We start from the raw sequence: 18,500 nt of genomic DNA, 5'->3' as shown, positions 1-18,500 counted from the left end.
ATGCAGAGTACATCATGAGAAACGCTGGACTGGAAGAAACACAAGCTGGAATCAAGATTGCCGGGAGAAATATCAATAACCTCAGATATGCAGATGACACCACCCTTATGGCAGAAAGTGAAGAGGAACTAAAAAGCCTCTTGATGAAAGTGAAAGAGGAGAGTGAAAAAGTTGGCTTAAAGCTCAACATTCAGAAAACGAAGATCATGGCATCTGGTCTCATCACTTCATGGGAAATCGACGGGGAAACAGTAGAAACAGTGTCAGACTTTATTTTTTGGGGCTCCAAAATCACTGCAGATGGTGACTGCAGCCATGAAATTAAAAGACACTTATTCCTTGGAAGAAAAGTTATGACCAACCTAGATAGCATATTCAAAAGCAGAGACATTACTTTGCCAACTAAGGTCCATCTAGTCAAGGCTATGGTTTTTCCAGTAGTCATGTATGGATGGGAGAGTTGGACTGTGAAGAAAGCTGAGCACCAAAGAATTGATGCTTTTGAACTGTGGTTTTGGAGAAGACTCTTGAGAGTCCCTTGGACTGCAAGGAGATCCAACCAGTCCATTCTAAAGGAGATCAACCCTGGGATTTCTTTGGAAGGAATTATGCTAAAGCTGAAACTCCAGTACTTTGGCCACCTCATGACTCATTGGAAAAGACTCTGATGCTGGGAGGGATTGGGGGCAGGAGGAGAAGGGACGACCCAGGATGAGATGGCTGGATGGCATCACTGACTCGATGGACGTGAGTCTGAGTGAACTCCGGGAGTTGGTGATGGATAGGGAGGCCTGGCATGCTGCGATTCATGGGGTCCCAAAGAGTCGGACACGATTGAGCAACTGAACTGAACTGATAAGGCCTAAAGGTAAGAGATAAAACTATAAAACTCTTAGACAAAAATAGGGGTATATCTTTATGACTCTGGTTTGGCAATGGAATTCTGAGATATTACTCCAAAAGTATTAGCAACAGAATACAAAATAAACTGGTCTTTATCAAAATTAAAGTTTTGTGTGTCAAAAGGCACTATCAAAACAGAAAAACGACAATCTATAGAATGGGAGAAAATACTTGCAGATACTTATCTCATGAGGGCTTAGTATCGAGAATATATAAGGAATTTGTACAACTCAATGACAAAAAGAAAGACAACCTAATTTTAAAATGGGCAAAGGACCTCAACAGCCCTTTGTCCAAAGAAGAGAAACAAATGGCCAACAGGTACATGAAAAGATGTTCAACATCATTAGTCACCAGGAGCTGGGTTATGGGAAAAGGAGAGAATGCTTAATTGGTACCAGGTTTTTTTATACAGTAATGAAAAAAACTAAGTAGAAATGACAGTTGTATAACACTGTGTATTTGAACACTTAAAAATGGTTAATTTTATGTTATGTGAATTTTACCTCAGTAAAATAAAAGAATGAAGTTGGTGGTAACACGAAAGATGATGATATAATCAGAAATAATATCTCATGAGTATTAATTCCCTTGACTTACAGATTACTCAGATTTTTATGTATTTTATCTCATTTTGGTGAGATAAGACAGTAAAGCTTGGTGGCTCAGACATAAAGTATCTGCCTGCAATTCAGAAGTGAAAGTGAAAGTTGCTCAGTCGTGTCTGCCTTGTTGCGACCTCATGGACTATACATATACAGTTCATGGAATTCTCCAGGCCAGAATACTGGAGTGGGTAGCCTTTCCCTTCTCCAGGGGATCTTCCCAACCCAGGGATTGAACCCAGGTCTCCCACATTGTAGGTGGATTCTTTACCAGCTAAACCACAAGGGAACCAACCTGGGTTTGATCCCTGGGTCAGAAAGATGCCCTGGAGAAGGGAATGGTTACTCATTCCGGTATCGTTGCCTGGAGAATTTCATGGACAGAGGAGCTGGCGGGCTACAGTCCATGGGGTCACAAAGGGTTGGAAAAACTGAGCGACTAACACTTTCACTTATCTCATTTTAATAGGAGTAGGAGGAACAGGAGTAGTATTTTAAGAACAATAATCATCTTCTTCATCCTCATTTTATGGATAAAAAAGTTTTGGCTTAGAAAGGCTAAGTAACTTGCCATTGTTACACAGTTAAAAAATAGCAGAGTTTAAAAATCAGTCTATCTGCAAAGGAGGCAAGAATATACAATGGAAAGAAGACAGCTTTTCAGTAAGTGGTGTTGGGAAAACAGGACAGTTAGCTACATGCAAAAGGACAAAATCAGAACATTCTCTAACATCATATTAAAAAATAAACTCAAAATGGATTAAGGACCAAAATGTTAGTCCAGATACTATAAAAGTCCTAGAGTAAAACATAGAATACTCTTTGACATAAATCACAGCATTATCTTTTTGGATCTGTCTCCTGAAGTACTAGAAATAAAAACAAAAATAAACAAATGGGGCCTAATTAAATTTAAAAGCTCTGCACAGCAAAGCAAACTACCAACAAAAACAAAAAGACAACCCACAGAATAGGAGAAAATATTTACAGCAATGCAACCCAAAAAGGGATTAATTTTCAAAATATATAAACAGTTCACATAGCTCAATATCAAAAAACCAAACAACCCAAACAAAAAATGGGCAGAAGATTTAAATAGACATTTGTCCAAAGAAGACATACCTGGCCAACAAACATATGAAAAGATGCTCAACATTTCTAATTATTAGAGAAATGCACATCAAAACTGTAAGGAGGTATCACTCACCCTAGTCAGAATGATAACATCAGAAAGTCTATTGTCTATTGGGGAGGGTGTGGAGAAAAAGGAACCCTCCTATAATGCTGGTGGGAATGTAAACTGGTACAACCACTATGGAGAACACTATGAAGGTTCCTTACAAAAACTAAAAATAGAATTACCATATGATTTAGAAATTTCTTTCCTGGGCATACATCTGTAGAAAACTATAATTTGAAAAAACACATGTACCTCAATGTTCATAGCAGCACAGTTTACAATAGCCAAGACATGAAAGCAACCTAAATGTCCACTGGCAGTTGAATGGATAAAGAATGGATAATGAAATATTACACATCTATAATAAATAATGAAATAATGCCATTTCCATCAACATGGAAATTATCATAATAAGTAAGCCAGAGAAAGACAAATATCATATGATATCCCTTACATGGGGAATCTTTAAATAATGATTCAAATGAACTTATTTACAAAACAGAAATAGATCCACACACACAGAAAACAAACTTATGGTTACCAAAGAAGAAATAATGGGGAGAGATAAATTAGGAGTTTGGGATTTGCAGACACATACTACTACATACAAAATATACAAACAACAAGGATCTACTGCATAACACAGGGAACTAAACTCTACACTTTATAATAACCTGTAAGGGAAAAGAACCTGAGAAAGAATTACATATAAATATGTAAACCAAATCACTGTGCTATACACAGGAAACTAACACAACACCGTAAAGCAACTGTAGTGAAAAAAAGTGAAGTCGCTCAGTCGTGTCCGACTCTTTGTGACCCCATGGACTGTAGCCTACCAGCTCCTCCGTCCATGGAATTTTCCAGGCAAGAGTACTGGAGTTGGTTGCTATTTCCTTCTCCAGGAGATCTTCCCAACCCTGGGATCGAACCTGGGTCTCCCACATTGCAGGCAGACGCTTTACCATCTGAGCCACCAGGGATGCCATTAAAAAAATTTTTTTTTAATCAGTCAATCTGACTGTCTGATACTGCTGGTTGGCTGACCCAATTTCCATTCTCAATCCAATTCTTCCTAGCCACCTTCCAGGCAAAAATAGATACATGGCAAAATTCTGGTCAATGAGATATAAGTAGAAGTAGTGGGATAAGTTTTGCTTTTCAAAACAAATGTTACTTCTTTACCATCTGAACTGAACCCCCCACCCCCCTGCAACAAGTAAGAAAAGATCTACTAACAGGCATCTGTGAGACACTCAACTTTCACCAGCAGCTGCCTAACTCTAGTTTTCTTGTGCTGGCAGGGACAGAGATAGGGACAGTGATAGGGAAAAAACTCGTTTGTTTATTAACCCACTGTTATAGGACCTTCTGTTATTTGATGCTAAAAGCATTCCTACTGATTGACTAACCTCACAGTCGAACCTTTATTTGACCACTATACAATCACAACTGCTTAGGTTTATAAAATGTTTATATTCTAAGGAGCTATTAGGATTTCTTTATTATAGAAATTGCCATAGGAAAATTGAGCTTGCTAGTCTTAAATCATTATCCTTCTCATCCACATCAAATTAATAGATGTGGTAACATGATTTTTGGTTCATTGAGTTTCATAAGAATACAGCTGTATATTGGAGAAAAGACTACACAGCCAGGTAAGAAAGTATTCATATCTCTAGGTTTCTCATGAAATTCCACTTCCTCCCATCTTTTTCCCCTTCGTTCTCTCTTTGGTCATTCTTTAAATTCTCAAGTTTAAAAGTCAGTTTTCCCTGACAATTGGTTAGTCAGGTAGTAAAAACAGACCTTTACATTAATACAATCTATTGTATACTATCCATCACCCCATATACAACAGCTCTAAATACAATAGAAAGCATTTGTCTATACATAATTTTATTTATGCCAAACAGGATTTTGTTATTAAAAATTATGTAAGCAAAATGTAAATTCTCTAACTGAAGTAAAGCACAATGATCTGACAAATACATTACAGGTAAAAATCTTAGTGTTTAACCACATTATGTATAAATTTTGTAACTTCATTTTTCAAACTCTTTGGCCTCAATGATGAATATGTTACTATTAAACAGTGTTATCCCATAGTTAAATAGATTTCTGTTACTTTTAATTTAAAGAAATAACTGCTGTAGATTTAGTAACAGAAACTGTAAAAAAAAATACATAGAGAATGAACATTTGAAAAAAACTATTTTACAATCTCTATTACCAACCTTTAAATTATGTATTAATAAATTAATTTTAAAACAAAACATAATGACTCACAATCTCTTTATCAAAGCAACTTAGGTTCATAAAGGATCAAAGAACTATCTATTACATGATTCTTAAATTAGGCATAGAATTAAGCAAACAATAAAAAAATTTACTGTTCAAAACTGCTCACAATTTCAGCCCATAGTGATTTTTCAATATTAAAAATAAAGTATATATAAAAAATCATTTTAAATCATGAATATTAACAATTTATAAGAAATAAGATGATATAAAAGGAGAATACTTTCGCTTTATTTAGATGGGTCTATCATCAAAAGTATCTCCCAGGAGCTGAGCCTTAAAGGACGAGGCAGCACGGTGTCCTCAGGCTGCCGTAACATACTACCACAAGCCTGGTGGTTTAAAACAACAGAAATTTATTCTCTCACAGTTCTGAAGGCCAGCAGTCTGAACTCTAGATGTTAGCAGGACAGTGTTCCCTCCGAAGGCTCTAAGAGCAGATCCTCCTTTGCCTCTACCAGTATCTAGTGGCTCCTGGTGCTCTTTGCTTGTGGCAGCGTAATTCCAACCTCTGTCTCCATCCGTCACATGACCTTCTTCTTTGTGTCCCTCTGTGTTTTCTCCTTTTCTGTGTCTAATAAAAACACTTGTCATTTGATTTAGGGCTCAATCTAATCCAGGATGATCTCACTTTGAGACCCTTATCTTAATTACATCTGCTAAAACCTTTATTTGAAATAAGGTTACATTCTGAGGTTGCACATATCTTTTTTTTCCCCCCAGAGGGTAGTGGGGAGCACTAATCACCTACTACACAGAGCCAGTCAGGCAAAAAGGCTTATGAAAAATGAGTTCTGTTAAAAGGCCAGCATGATTGGAATCTAGTAAGAAAGGTCGAGAATGGTATATGTTGAGATTGAAGAGAAGTTACCATACCATACATCATAAATGCCATAGAATCTATTAAGCACAATGGAAAGCCAAGATATGATTAACATCACACACAGTCTATCTGGTAGAAAATGGATCAGAGGAAATGGCCGATGAATTGGATACAGTTATAATAATTCCAACAAAAGGAGAGATGAAGGAGATTTAAACTCAGGAAGTGTGGAGACAGAGAGGATTAGACAGTTTTGACATATATTTTGGAGCAAGAATGAAAGGGACTAAGTAATAGCTGGATATAGGGATGGATTGCTCAGTTGCTCAGTCCTGTCCTACTCTACGCCACCATATAGACTGCCGCATGCCAGGCTTCCCTGTCCTTCACCATCTCCCGGAGTTTGCTCAAATTCATGTCCACTGAGTCGGTGATCCAGCCAACCATCTCATTCTCTGACACCTCCTTCTCCTCCTGCCCTCAATCTTTCCCAGCACCAGGGTCTTTTAAAATGAGTTAGTTCTTCGAATCAGGTGGCCAAAGTATAAGGAGGGGAGAAAGTAGCAATAGTGGTGATTTAGTTTCTGACCTGAATAACAGGGTAATTGAAATATCATTTACTCTGATGGGAAGGATTGACAAAGAAATAGGCAGCATGGAAATGACACTAGAAAAGTCCAAGATTATATATCTGTGTAAATCTCAGTGTAATAAATCAGTGTCTAAAACAACAGTCACTTCATGAAGTCCTATCACTTCATGGCAAACGGAGAAACAGTGGAAAAAATGACAGACTTTATTTTTGGGGGGGGGGGGTCAAAAAATCACTGCAGATGGTGACTGCAGCCATGAAATTAAGACACTTACTCCTTGGGAGAAAAGTTATGACCAACACAGACAACATATTAAAAAGCAAAGACATTACTTTGCCAACAAAGGTCCGTCTAGACAAAGCTATGGTTTTTCCAGTAGACATGTATGGATGTAAGAGTTGGACTATAAAGAAAGCTGAGCACCGAAAAATTGTGGTGTTGGAGAGGACTCTTGAGAGTCCCTTGGACAGCACGGAGATCCAACCAGTTAATCCTAAAGGAAATCAACCCTGAATATTCATTGGAAGGACTGATGATAAAGCTGAAACTCCAATACTTTGGCCACCTAATGCAAAGAACTGATTCACTGGAAAAGACCTTGATGCTGGGAAAGATTGAAGGAGGGAGAAGGGGACGACAGAGGATGAGATGGTTGGATGGCATCATCGACTCAATGGACATGAGTATTAGTAAGCTCCAGGAGTTGGTGATGGACAGGGCCTGGAGTGCTGCAGTCCATGGGGTTGCAAAGAGTTGGACATGACCTAGTGATTGAACTGAACTGAACTGAACACAACAGTCCCCTTCTGTCATCCCCTCTTACCCTCTGTCCACAGGAGGGGACTGTCGTTTCAGACACTTCTTTCCTTAGTTATTTGTAAAGTCTCGTCACACAACCACTTCTTTTTCTTTGGGATAGTTTTGGTCACTGCTTCTTATACAATATTATGAACCTTCATTTATAGTTCTTCAGGCACTCTGTCTACCAGACCTAATCCCTGTCACCTCTACCGTACAGTCATAAGGAATTTGCTTTAGGTTGTAACTGAATGGTCTAGTGGTTGTCCCTATTTTCTTGAATTTAAAGCCTGAATTTTGCAATAAGGAGCTCATGATCTGAGCCACAGTCAGATCATGTTGTTTTTATGGACTGTATAGAGCTTCTCCACCTGTGGCTACAAAGAAAATAATCAATCTGACTTCGGTATTGACCATCTGGTGATGTCCACATGTAGAAAGGTTTCTAGGATTGTTGGAAAAGCATGTTTACTATGACCAGAATGTTCTCTTGATAAAAGCTGGTTAGCCTTTGCCCTGCTTCACTTTGTACTCTAAGATCAAACTTCCCTGTTATTCTGGGTTATCTCCTGACTTCCTACTTTTGCATTCCAATCCTCTATGATGAAAAGGACATCTTTTCATGTGTGTGTTCTAGAAGGTCTTATAGGTCTTCAAAGATCCAGTCAACTTCAGCTTCTTTGGCATTAGTGGTTGGGGCACAGACTTGGATTACTGTGATGCTAAATGATTTGTCTTGGAAACAAACCATTCTGTCGCTTTTGAGATTGCACCCAGGTACAGCATTTCGGACTCTTTTGTTGAATATGAGGGCTAATCCACAACTGAGTGTCATTGCCGCTTTGGTCCAGCCCCTTCATTTTTTCTGGAGCTGTTAGTAATTGCCATCTACTCTTCCCCAGTAACATACGGAACACCTCCAACCTGCAGGCCTTATCTTCTAGTGTCATATTTTTTGCCTTTTCATATTGTTCATGGGGTTCTCACAGTAGAATACTGGAGTGGGTTGTGATTTCCTCCTCCAGTGGACCGCATTTTGTCACAACTCTTCACTATGACCTGTCCGTCTTTGGTGGCCCTGCAAGCAGGAAGGGTAGGCTAACTCTACTGTTTTGCGTAAATGCAGTCAGGATTATGATCAGGACTGTCGTTATCTATAATGCTGCTAACCCCAAGTCTTGAAGGGAAAAGATAAACACTACCTGCCAGTCTTTTGGCTGTACAATAAAAAGGCTTGGGTGAAAACTCTTTTGCTGGATTGGCTCCACTGATGCTTTGTCCTTGATACAGGAATTGTTCTGCCAGTAAGAAACTGCCTTTTAAAGCTCCTTTCATACTGGACAATACCCCTGGCTACCTAGAACTCTGTGAGTACAACATCAAAGGTGTCAAAGTGGTCTGCTGCTGCTGCTGCTAAGTCACTTCAGTCGTGTCCGACTCTGTGCAACCCCATGGACTGCAGCCTACCAGGCTCCTCCGCCCATGGGATTTTCCAGGCAAGAATACTGGAGTGGGTTTGCCATTGACTTCTCCGTCAAAGTGGTCTACTTGCCCCCAAATACAGTGTCTCTAATTCAGCCTCTAGATCAGGAGTCATAAAGATCTTTAAGGCTCATACTCCATGGGAAAGATTGTCAATGCTATGGAAGAAAACTCTGATAGAACATCATGAACATTTGGAAAAATTTCACCACTGAAGATGCCATGGTTATTGTAGAAAAAGCTGTGAAAGCCTTTCAGCCCCAAACAATAAATTCCTGCTGGTGAAAACTGTGTCCAGATTTCACATATGATGTCACAGGATTTATAGCAGAGCCAATCAAGGAAATCTTGAAAGAGAGAGTTGATATCAAAAAAAAGGTGAGGGATGAAGGATTTCAAAATACAGACCTTAGAAAAATTCAAGAGCTAACAGACATCAAACCAGAGGAATTAAAAGTAGATAACTTGATGGAGATAAGTGCTTCCGAACTAGTGCCAGACGACGAGGAAGAAACACCAGAAGAAGCTGTGCCAGAAAACAAACTGACAACAGACGACCTGACAGAAAGAAGGGTTCCAGTTATTCAAGACTGCTTGTGACTTCTTTTACGGCATGGACTCCTTCATGACAGAGGCACTAAAACTGACACCTATGGGTGCACACCATAGGTGTCCCGATCGATGGACAGGGAGGCCTGGCATGCTGCGATTCATGGGGTCACAAACAGTCGGACATGATGAGCGACTGGACTGAACCGAACCATAAAGCAATCATATTCCTGCTTCTTCATTTATCAATGAATGGTTATACTTGTAAATATATACAAATTTCTTTTCCACATTTTATCTTTTCATTTTTGGTCTCTAGTGTTGGTAATACATCTACAGAGTTTTGTATCATGTAATAAAATACTGATGTAGATATGGACAGACCATTCATCTTGTACACAGCATAAACTTACGATATCAATAAACATAGTAGAGTAAAAGTACTTTCTATTCCTTATGATTTTCTTAACATTTTCTTTTCTCTAGCTTACTTTATTATAAGATACAGTATTAATAAATAATACATATAACACACAAAATACCTGTTAATTGACTATGTTATCAATAAGGTTTTGGACCAACAGTAGGCTATGAATAATGTTTTGGGGGAGTTAGAAGTTAACATGCAAATTTTCAGCTGAAGAAGAGTTGCCACCTCCTTGCATTGTTCAAGGATCAACTGTATCTCTACCTTATGATGTAGCAACTTTACCTCCAAACATTTATCTTAAATAATTGAAAATACGTATCATCTAAAAAATCTTATAAAAGAATATTTATATAAGCTTTCTTCACAATCACCAAAAACTTAAATGTAACAAATATCCATAAATAGGAAAACAGATGAACAAATTGTGGTATATCCATAGGAAAAAATGGTATTCTGTTAATGAAAAGAAATGAAATACTGATGCACGTAAGAAGTGGATAGCAACCCCCCCTCAAAATCCGAAGTATAAAAGCCATATACGAAAGAGTGCGTATATATGCTCTGACTCCATTTCTATTAAATTTCAGGACAAGCAAAACTAATCTGTGGCAAAAGAAATCCTCTTGCCTCCAGGTAAAGGGTGGGAGACTGAAGGATTCACTGCTAAGGGACAGAAAGAATCTTTCTGACATAATGAAAATGCTTGACTTCTTGATAAGCATATAAATTAATGTGTGCATTTTTCAAAATGAATGCCATGCACTTTAGGTTCATGCATTTCACTATATGTAAATTATATTAAACAAAACTGTATTATTGAACACATACAATGTTCTTTTCACAAACCAGGGCAAAATACCATAGAGAAACTTCATAAATTTGCTGGCACCCTGGTTCCACAGATAGAAATTACATCGAAATACATATATTTTCTGTTTATTCCTCACTTTACAAAATCTTATTCCCATAATATTGTTATGGTTCACCTAACAGAAAGAATAACAGGAGTGTATTGCAAAAGCTATAATATACACATACCCCAACTGTATTAAATAATCACTGAAGTTTCTTGACCTTCAATAGCAGAATGCCCACAATTTGTTAAACTTTCAACTCTTCTCTCTCCAGGCCCAGAAAGCAAAGACTATTACCTAATATAGTACTTTTATTTAAACTACCTCATAAAGAAATTATAGTTGTAGCAGAAAAATTATGATTTAATCTTTCTTAAAACAATTATCAAGACATATATAACCACCTGGACATTTTAATCAACCCTAGGGTACTTCCCAGTCACCCTGAAAGACGTGTTTTCCATGGCAGTATTAGTAACTTCTATAAAACATATCTGATGTGGGAGAAGGAGGAAACTACTATCTTAAAGTAGGGATGGGGTTTTCGTTCATGCTACATTTACTCTCTACCAGTATGGACAGATGATCCAAAATTGACAGCAATGCTTTCCTCACTAGGTCAGCAAGTATTTGCTCCCTTCCACAATGGAAATGGCTTTCACTCTTTTTTCTAATTATATAAATTATAAGTTGAAATGAGAATCAGAACAAAAGCGTAAGAACAAAATTTAAAAGAAATTAAAATTCCTAAATTCCATTATTCTGATACAACCACCACCATTTTGATGATTCAGTTGAACCCTGTTGTACACACTTACACAGACATACACTTTACATAATTTGAATATCATATATGTTGTTTTTCATGGGAATAACTCTTTCAAAAGGTTCTTTTATCTCTCTTTCCTCTCTCATCTCCTCCTCTCTTAAATAACCAATGTCAACAACCAGATATATATCCTTTCATATCTTTACCTGGTCTCACTGTATCAAATAAAAATACACACATATACATACATACACACTGTTGAAGGATGGAGAGTTGTTATTCAGGTAACAATAGTAGGATCCTATTACAGATGTTTCTCTGCATCATGTTTTTCTCATTTTATGGAGGAAATTCCTCCAAGTTAACTGGTATGAAGCCAGTTCACTGTATTTATTTTTTTTTTATATTTTTTTTTTCAGTTCACTGTATTTAAATGACTGACAATACTCCATGAAAAATGTATTCAGCCATTACCTTGTAGATAAGTACTCTTTTTCTCCTGAGCCAAAATCTGACCCTAACAGGGTGAAATAATGTTTGTTTTTGACTGCTAACTTCTGTGGTAATTTGTTACACAGCAACTGAATGACTAATATAGACTCCAAGAAAATATAGACTCAAAAGAAATATTAACAGTTCTACTTACTAAGTAGTTATATCTAAACAATAAGTATTCATGTCCTGACAATTGAGTAGCCACCTGAAAAAAATTCTTAACATACAAGAAAAATATTTCTATTTTTATCTACCCCATTCATAGTCCAACACAAGCTTTAGAAAATTGTTTAGAGTTCATTCACTCTGGGATGCCATTCTCAAAACATGCCATACCTCCTAGCATCCATGTTTACACATAGTCCTTCCTCTTTATGGTTAAAAAAGGAGTAGTTGAGAGGCTTTGAGTTTGTTTCCCATCCTTTTCTAAATAACTACACATTAACTTCTGTATCCACTTAAGCTGCACATACTAAACATAATTACAAGATCTTACTGACAAAGTCAAGCACTATATATCAAACCGTATATCCTAATAACAGCAATGCCTTAGATCTATGAAGTCTAATACATAGCCACTAGCCACCTGGGGCTAAGTATTCTAAACTAATTAAAATTAAGTAAAATTTAAAACTGCATTCCTTAGTTGTACTAGACTCATTTCAAATACTCAACAGCTATCTGCTGTTAGCAACTGCCATACAATACAGTGCAGATTATAAGAATATATTCATCACCGTAGAAAGTTTACTATAAACAATATCCTAGAGGTTAACGAAATACAGAGTATTCTTGCACTAAAGACCCACTAAATGTCATACTGTTGGTTTTCTATTTGTTACTTATTCTATCTTCCCTTTTATGACACTTTGCCAGTTATCAACTTGCTGTTGATGTGCTTATCTTTCATAGCTATGGTCCCCATGCACAAAGCTGCTTCCAGCTGCTGAAACCTGAAGAAACAATGAACCAAACAGGAAAACATTAAATGCAAAGTGGATTCTTAAGAAAAGGCTATTAGAACCTAAAAATCTCATCACATTGTTCTTGATTTTTCAGAGTCCTCTTTTCCTTTCTTTCTAATCTCAGACCTGTTTAAAATATGATAAATGAATTGTTGGTTACAGTACAGCTGTTCCTATCTTTTCACGGATCTGGTACTTGCAAATTCATCTACTCATTGAAATTTATTTGTAACATCAAATCAATATTCTCAAGTCATTCCTGGACATGCACAGAACAGCAAAAAATTGAAGTGGCCATATGCAATCCCATGGACAGACGAGCCGGGTGGGCTAGTCCATGGGGTTGCAAAGAGCTGGCTACAACTTACTGACTGACCTGGCATTCACGCACACTCTCTGAGCTTAAGGTCAAACAAGGGACCCTACATACTTGCTCTCATACAAATGTCTTTCTCATGGTCTATTTAGTGCCACATTTTAAAATATTTTTGTGTTTGCTGTTGGTGTTTCACTGCTAGAAGGGCCCCCAAAGTGTAGTGCTGAAGTGCTGGTGTTTTTAAATACAAGAAGGCAGCAATGGGCCTTATAGAGAAAATATCTTTGTCAGATAAGCTTTATTCGGGCAAGAGTTACAGTGCTATTGGCTGTGAGTTCAATGAAATGAATAAACCATATACACAAAGTAAGATGACTTTAAACAGAAATGCATATAAAGCAACATTATTGTATGGACTGGTTGATAAAAATCCAGTAACCAAGAGTAACAAGAGGCTCACAGAAACCTAACTCTGAGTTACAATGAACAATCCACCAGTCTGGAAAAATCTAAAAATCAGTCATAGAAGTGATGGGGAGAGTACAAGACACAGCAGCTTTCATACACTGCCAATCAGAGTACAAACCATAGAGACATTTTCTAAAAATTTTTGCATTACCAGATAGAACTCAAGTACACATATCCTCTCTGATCCAGCAACTGTATGCCAAGGTATATACCCTAAAGAAACTCTTGTATGTGTGTACCAGGAAAAAACATACAAGAATGTTCATAGCACTCTGTTCCTAACAGCAAAAACTATAAAAACTCAAAAGCCTATCAAATTGAAAAATGGATAAATATATTTTTGCATACTGATATACTAAACTACCAAAAAGTTAAAACTGTATGTGTTAAGTCACTTCAATTGTGTCTGACTCCTTGCAACCTATGGACTATAGCCCACCCAGTCCCCCTGTCCATGGGCTTCTCCAGGCAAGAATATTGGAGTGGGTTGCCATGCCCTCCTCCAGAGGATCTTCCCAACCCAGAGATTGAACCCATGTCTCTTATGTCTCCTGCATTGGCAGGCTGGTTCTTTACAAGTTAGCACCACTGGGGAAGGTCAGTCAAAACTAACAAACTACAATTATACTCGGCAACATTAATATCATAATGTTTAACAAACAAAAAGCCACAGAAAATGTATAAATGGATTCAATTTCTATTATATTTACATAAAGTCAAAACCAGACCACCTGACCTGCCTCTTGAGAAACCTGTATGCAGGTCAGGAAGCAATAGAACTGGACATGGAACAACAGACTGGTTCCAAATAGGAAAAGGAGTACGTCAAGGCTGTATATTGTCACCCTGCTTCTTTAACTTCTATGCAGAGTACATCATGAGAAACGCTGGGCTGGAAGAAACACAAGCTGGAATCAAGATTGCTGGGAGAAATATCAATAACCTCAGATATGCAGATGACACCACCCTTATGGCAGAAAAGTGAAGAAGAACTAAAGAGCCTCTTGATGAAAGTGAAAGAGGAGAGTGAAAAGGTTGGCTTAAAGCTCAACATTCAGAAAACTAAGATCATGGCATCTGGTCCCATCACTTCATGGGAATTAGATGGGGAAACAGTGGAAACAGTGGCTGACTTTATTTTGGGGGGCTCCAAAATCACTGCAGATGGTGACTGCAGCCATGAAATTAAAAGACGCTTACTCCTTGGAAGAAAAGTTATGACCAGCCTAGATAGCATATTCAAAAGCAGAGATATTACTTTGCCAACAAAGGTCTGTCTAGTCAAGGCTATGGTTTTTCCTATGGTCATGTATGAATATGAGAGTTGGACTATAAAGAAAGCTGAGTGCCGAAGAATTGATGCTTTTGAACTGTGGTGTTGGAGAAGACTCTTGAGAGTCCTTTGGACTGCAAGGAGATCCAACCAGTCCATCCTAAGGGAGATCAGTCCTGAATGTTCACTGGAAGGACTGATGTTGAAGCTGAAACTCTAATACTTTGGCCACCTGATGCGAAGAGCTGACTCATTTGAAAAGACCCTGATGCTGGGAAAGATTGAAGGCAGGAGGAGAAGGGGACGACAGAGGATGAGATAGTTGGATGGCATCACTGACTCGATGGACATGGGTTTGGGTGGACTCCAGGAGTTGGTGATAGATAGAGAGGCCTGGCATGCTGCGGTTCATGGGGTCACAAAGAGTTGGACACGACTGAGCAGCTGAACTGAACTGAAAGTCAGACAAAATTTAAATCACAGGAATTTATAAACATATACATATATAATATTGTGAGAATATGGTTAACAAATAGTGAAGTCACTCAATCGTGTCCAACTCTTTGTGACCCCATGGACTGTAGCTCACCAGGCTCCTCAGTCCATGGAAATTTTCCAGGCAGAAGTGCTGGAGTGGATTGCCACTTCCTTCTCCAGGGGATCTTCCTGACCCAGGGATCAAACCCGGGTCTCCTGCATTGCAGGCAGACGCTTTACCATCCGAGCCACCAGGGAAGCCCATGGTTGACAAATATGAAATAATAATTATGGAAGTGGGATTAGAGGACAGATACAAGATGGGGCTCACAGGAAGCTTCAAAGGTTGCAGTGGTTTTCCATTTCTAAAGATGGCTGAAGAGTACATAAGTATTTGTTTTATTATTCTTTAAATTTTATATATAAGTATGTATATTTTTTCCCTTTGAATATAGCATATTTTGCAATGAAACACTTAAAACATGAGGTGATCCAAAAAGGTTTGTACACAGTAAAAAAACAATTAAAAGGAAAAATAAGTACAGAGACTAGGTTTCCAAGAATTATAGTAAAATTAAAAATTAAGTTTTATTTATCCAACTTCTTTACCTATCAGAGCATTAATTTCCTCCAGGATATGGACATAATAAGTGTAAATGCTGAAAGTGTATAAATGAAAAATGATTATTTTTTACTTCAGATGACTTCAGACACTATTTGTCAAGGAAACAATTTAGTTCACGGTCCTAATACCATCTAAGTACACTTCTTTAGTAAAATAACAAACTACGTTAAGTTTATTTTTTCTAAAAGGCAGTTACTGAATCACTGAGTAAAAGTTCAATTTACTAACATCACATTAAATATTTACAGAATGACTTGAGTTTAAGTGCAGTAGAAGCCACAAACTGTTCAGATCTGTACTCTGATCAGTTACTATTCAGAATAGTAACCAGCACCATAACCTGTTCTTTTTAGTTAACATTTTCCTCAAAATGTAACAAGAGACTTAGTTTTGTATCATTAGTAAGCCCCCCTCTAAAATTAGATTTTAAATGTTCCAGTAGAGAGAAATAAAGTCTATGCTTCATCAAACCCCACATTACATTTGCCTATGAAATAAAAATTCTTCCAAAATGTAAACCAACAAAAAAAGGGGAAATAAAAATTTACCTAACAGTTTCAAAGACTGAATAAACTACTGATGTAACCCAGATAACTGTTAACCATTCAGTACTTGCCTATTTAAAATATGACTTCTAAATGGAATCAGGAATTAAACATAATCTTACCTGAGGAGGGTAGTTGCTCTCCGAAGACCACCTTGAAGACTGGTCATTTGGTTTATCAACTAAAATGTTCCTGAAATTTAAAAAAAGAAAATTATACATTTAATTAAAAAGAATAAGTGAACAAAAATATGTAAAAAGAGGAATAATCTACCAGATGCTAAAATTATCACTAAGTTATATAATACTGGGAACTTGAATAAGGAAAAAAAAAGGAAACAGAACAAGAAACACAGAAAATGTCTAGCAGTTTTAAGGTTTTTAAATATGATAAAGGTAGTATTTTAAACAACTGAAAAAAAGCATTTTATTTATATATATGTGTACACACAGAGAGAGAGCTCTACTTCATATCAAGTGACAAAATGAACTGCAGGTGTACTTAGGAATTTAAGGTAAACAAAGTAATAAATACTAATAATACTATAAATTTATGCACACATATATAGGTATGTATATATATATATATTTAGGAATTTAAGGTAAATAAATAAAAGACCTAATAATTAATATAATGATATCATACACACACACACATATATGTATATGTTTATATAAATATATAAATCTTTTTTTTTTCAATCTTTGAATCAAGAAGTTCTTTTAAGCCCAGCACCTAAAACAGACCTATGAAAAAAGGAACTGATATATGTAATTTTGGAAGGTGGTACTTTCACTGGACATTGTAAGGCTAAAGACAAACAGAATCACACATAAAAAAACTACTTTATTTGATACAGTTATTTCTCAGAGGGATATGGGTTAATTCTGAAACACTTTATTCTGGTGTCAAAGAAACAGTAAATGGACAGTAGATGATGGGAGTCAAGCTTCTCACTTTGGAGTAGAAAGTAACAGAAAAGCAAGGGGATGAAGGTTGGAATGAACCCAAGGGTACTGAAACAGAGTCAGAGACATCAGTGTGAACTCATATTAATATTCAGCTTTATATAGATACAGATAAAGAGATTCAATAATTATATGTGAGTGTGCACACACACACTGGCACAAATAGTACTCCCAGCTCTGTTCACTAATAGGGACTACAATCAGTGACACTCCAGTAGCAGTGAGTACACTCAATACCAATTCTTGGTTTCTATAGACCACAGTCCAATAAAAAGAAACAGGGATTCTTGGGAAAGGAGCTGATTCTAGGCGTAGAGCAGGGAATTCAGAACATTAGTCTAGAACATCTTGTAGTGCTCAAAACAACCACAAACGTCGGGGTTGGGGGGCATGTCAAAAGGACACAGAGGAGCCAACCTGAGAGAATGAATGGCCAAAGCTAAAATAACTAAACAGCAAAATAAATAATGAGGTACTGGATTACAACCCAAATATCCCTGAGTCTCTAGTGATATAAATAACTCTAGTCTAACAATCAGAAAAACATCAAACAGATTCAGACTTACAAATATTCAACAAAATACATGACCAGTACTCCTCAAACTATCAATATAATGAAAAATAAGGAAAGATCAAAAAGCCATCACAGACCAGAAGAGAGTAAAGGAACAAAACAAGTACAAGTAATGGTATCTTGAATGGGATCCTGGATCAGAAGACACTAATAGGAAATCTAACAAAATTCAAATAAAATGTGAAATTTAGCTAACAGTAATGTATCAGTGTTGGTATCTTGGTCATGACAAATGTACCATGGTAATATAAGATGTCATCAACAGGAGAAACTAGATGAGGGGCATACCTATCACAGAAAAGGTACTTAATAAATGTCAAAAAGATGAATGAAATTTTTTAAAGATAGAACTATAAGAAAAAGAATTTTCTTTACATACACATTTTACAAAGATAAAACATGAATACATGAAATGACCTCAAGCATTCTAAAAGGTAAAAACCAGCTAGAAAAATACAGGCAATGTAAAACACAAAAGGCTAATTAAAATTTGAATATTTAAACAGC

At 37.0% G+C, this 18,500-nt stretch overlaps 1 protein-coding gene across 5 annotated transcripts in view; it reads right to left on the bottom strand.

Annotated features, from left to right (window-relative positions):
* Positions 1-18,500, bottom strand: part of MKLN1 (muskelin 1) — a 384,978-nt gene that overhangs the window by 139,918 nt on the left and 226,560 nt on the right. For all 5 annotated transcript variants that reach the window (XM_004008073.5, XM_042249238.1, XM_004008072.5 and 2 more), the window contains one exon: positions 16,574-16,643. In XM_004008073.5, coding sequence (XP_004008122.1) covers positions 16,574-16,643 — 70 coding nt within the window. The remainder of the gene's footprint in view (positions 1-16,573; positions 16,644-18,500) is intronic.

This window comes from Ovis aries, chromosome 4 (genome assembly GCF_016772045.2).
Source record: "Ovis aries strain OAR_USU_Benz2616 breed Rambouillet chromosome 4, ARS-UI_Ramb_v3.0, whole genome shotgun sequence".
Lineage (NCBI taxonomy): Eukaryota > Metazoa > Chordata > Mammalia > Artiodactyla > Bovidae > Ovis > Ovis aries.
Note: the sequence above shows the minus strand (reverse complement) of the source record. Positions and strands in the feature narration are given on the sequence as shown.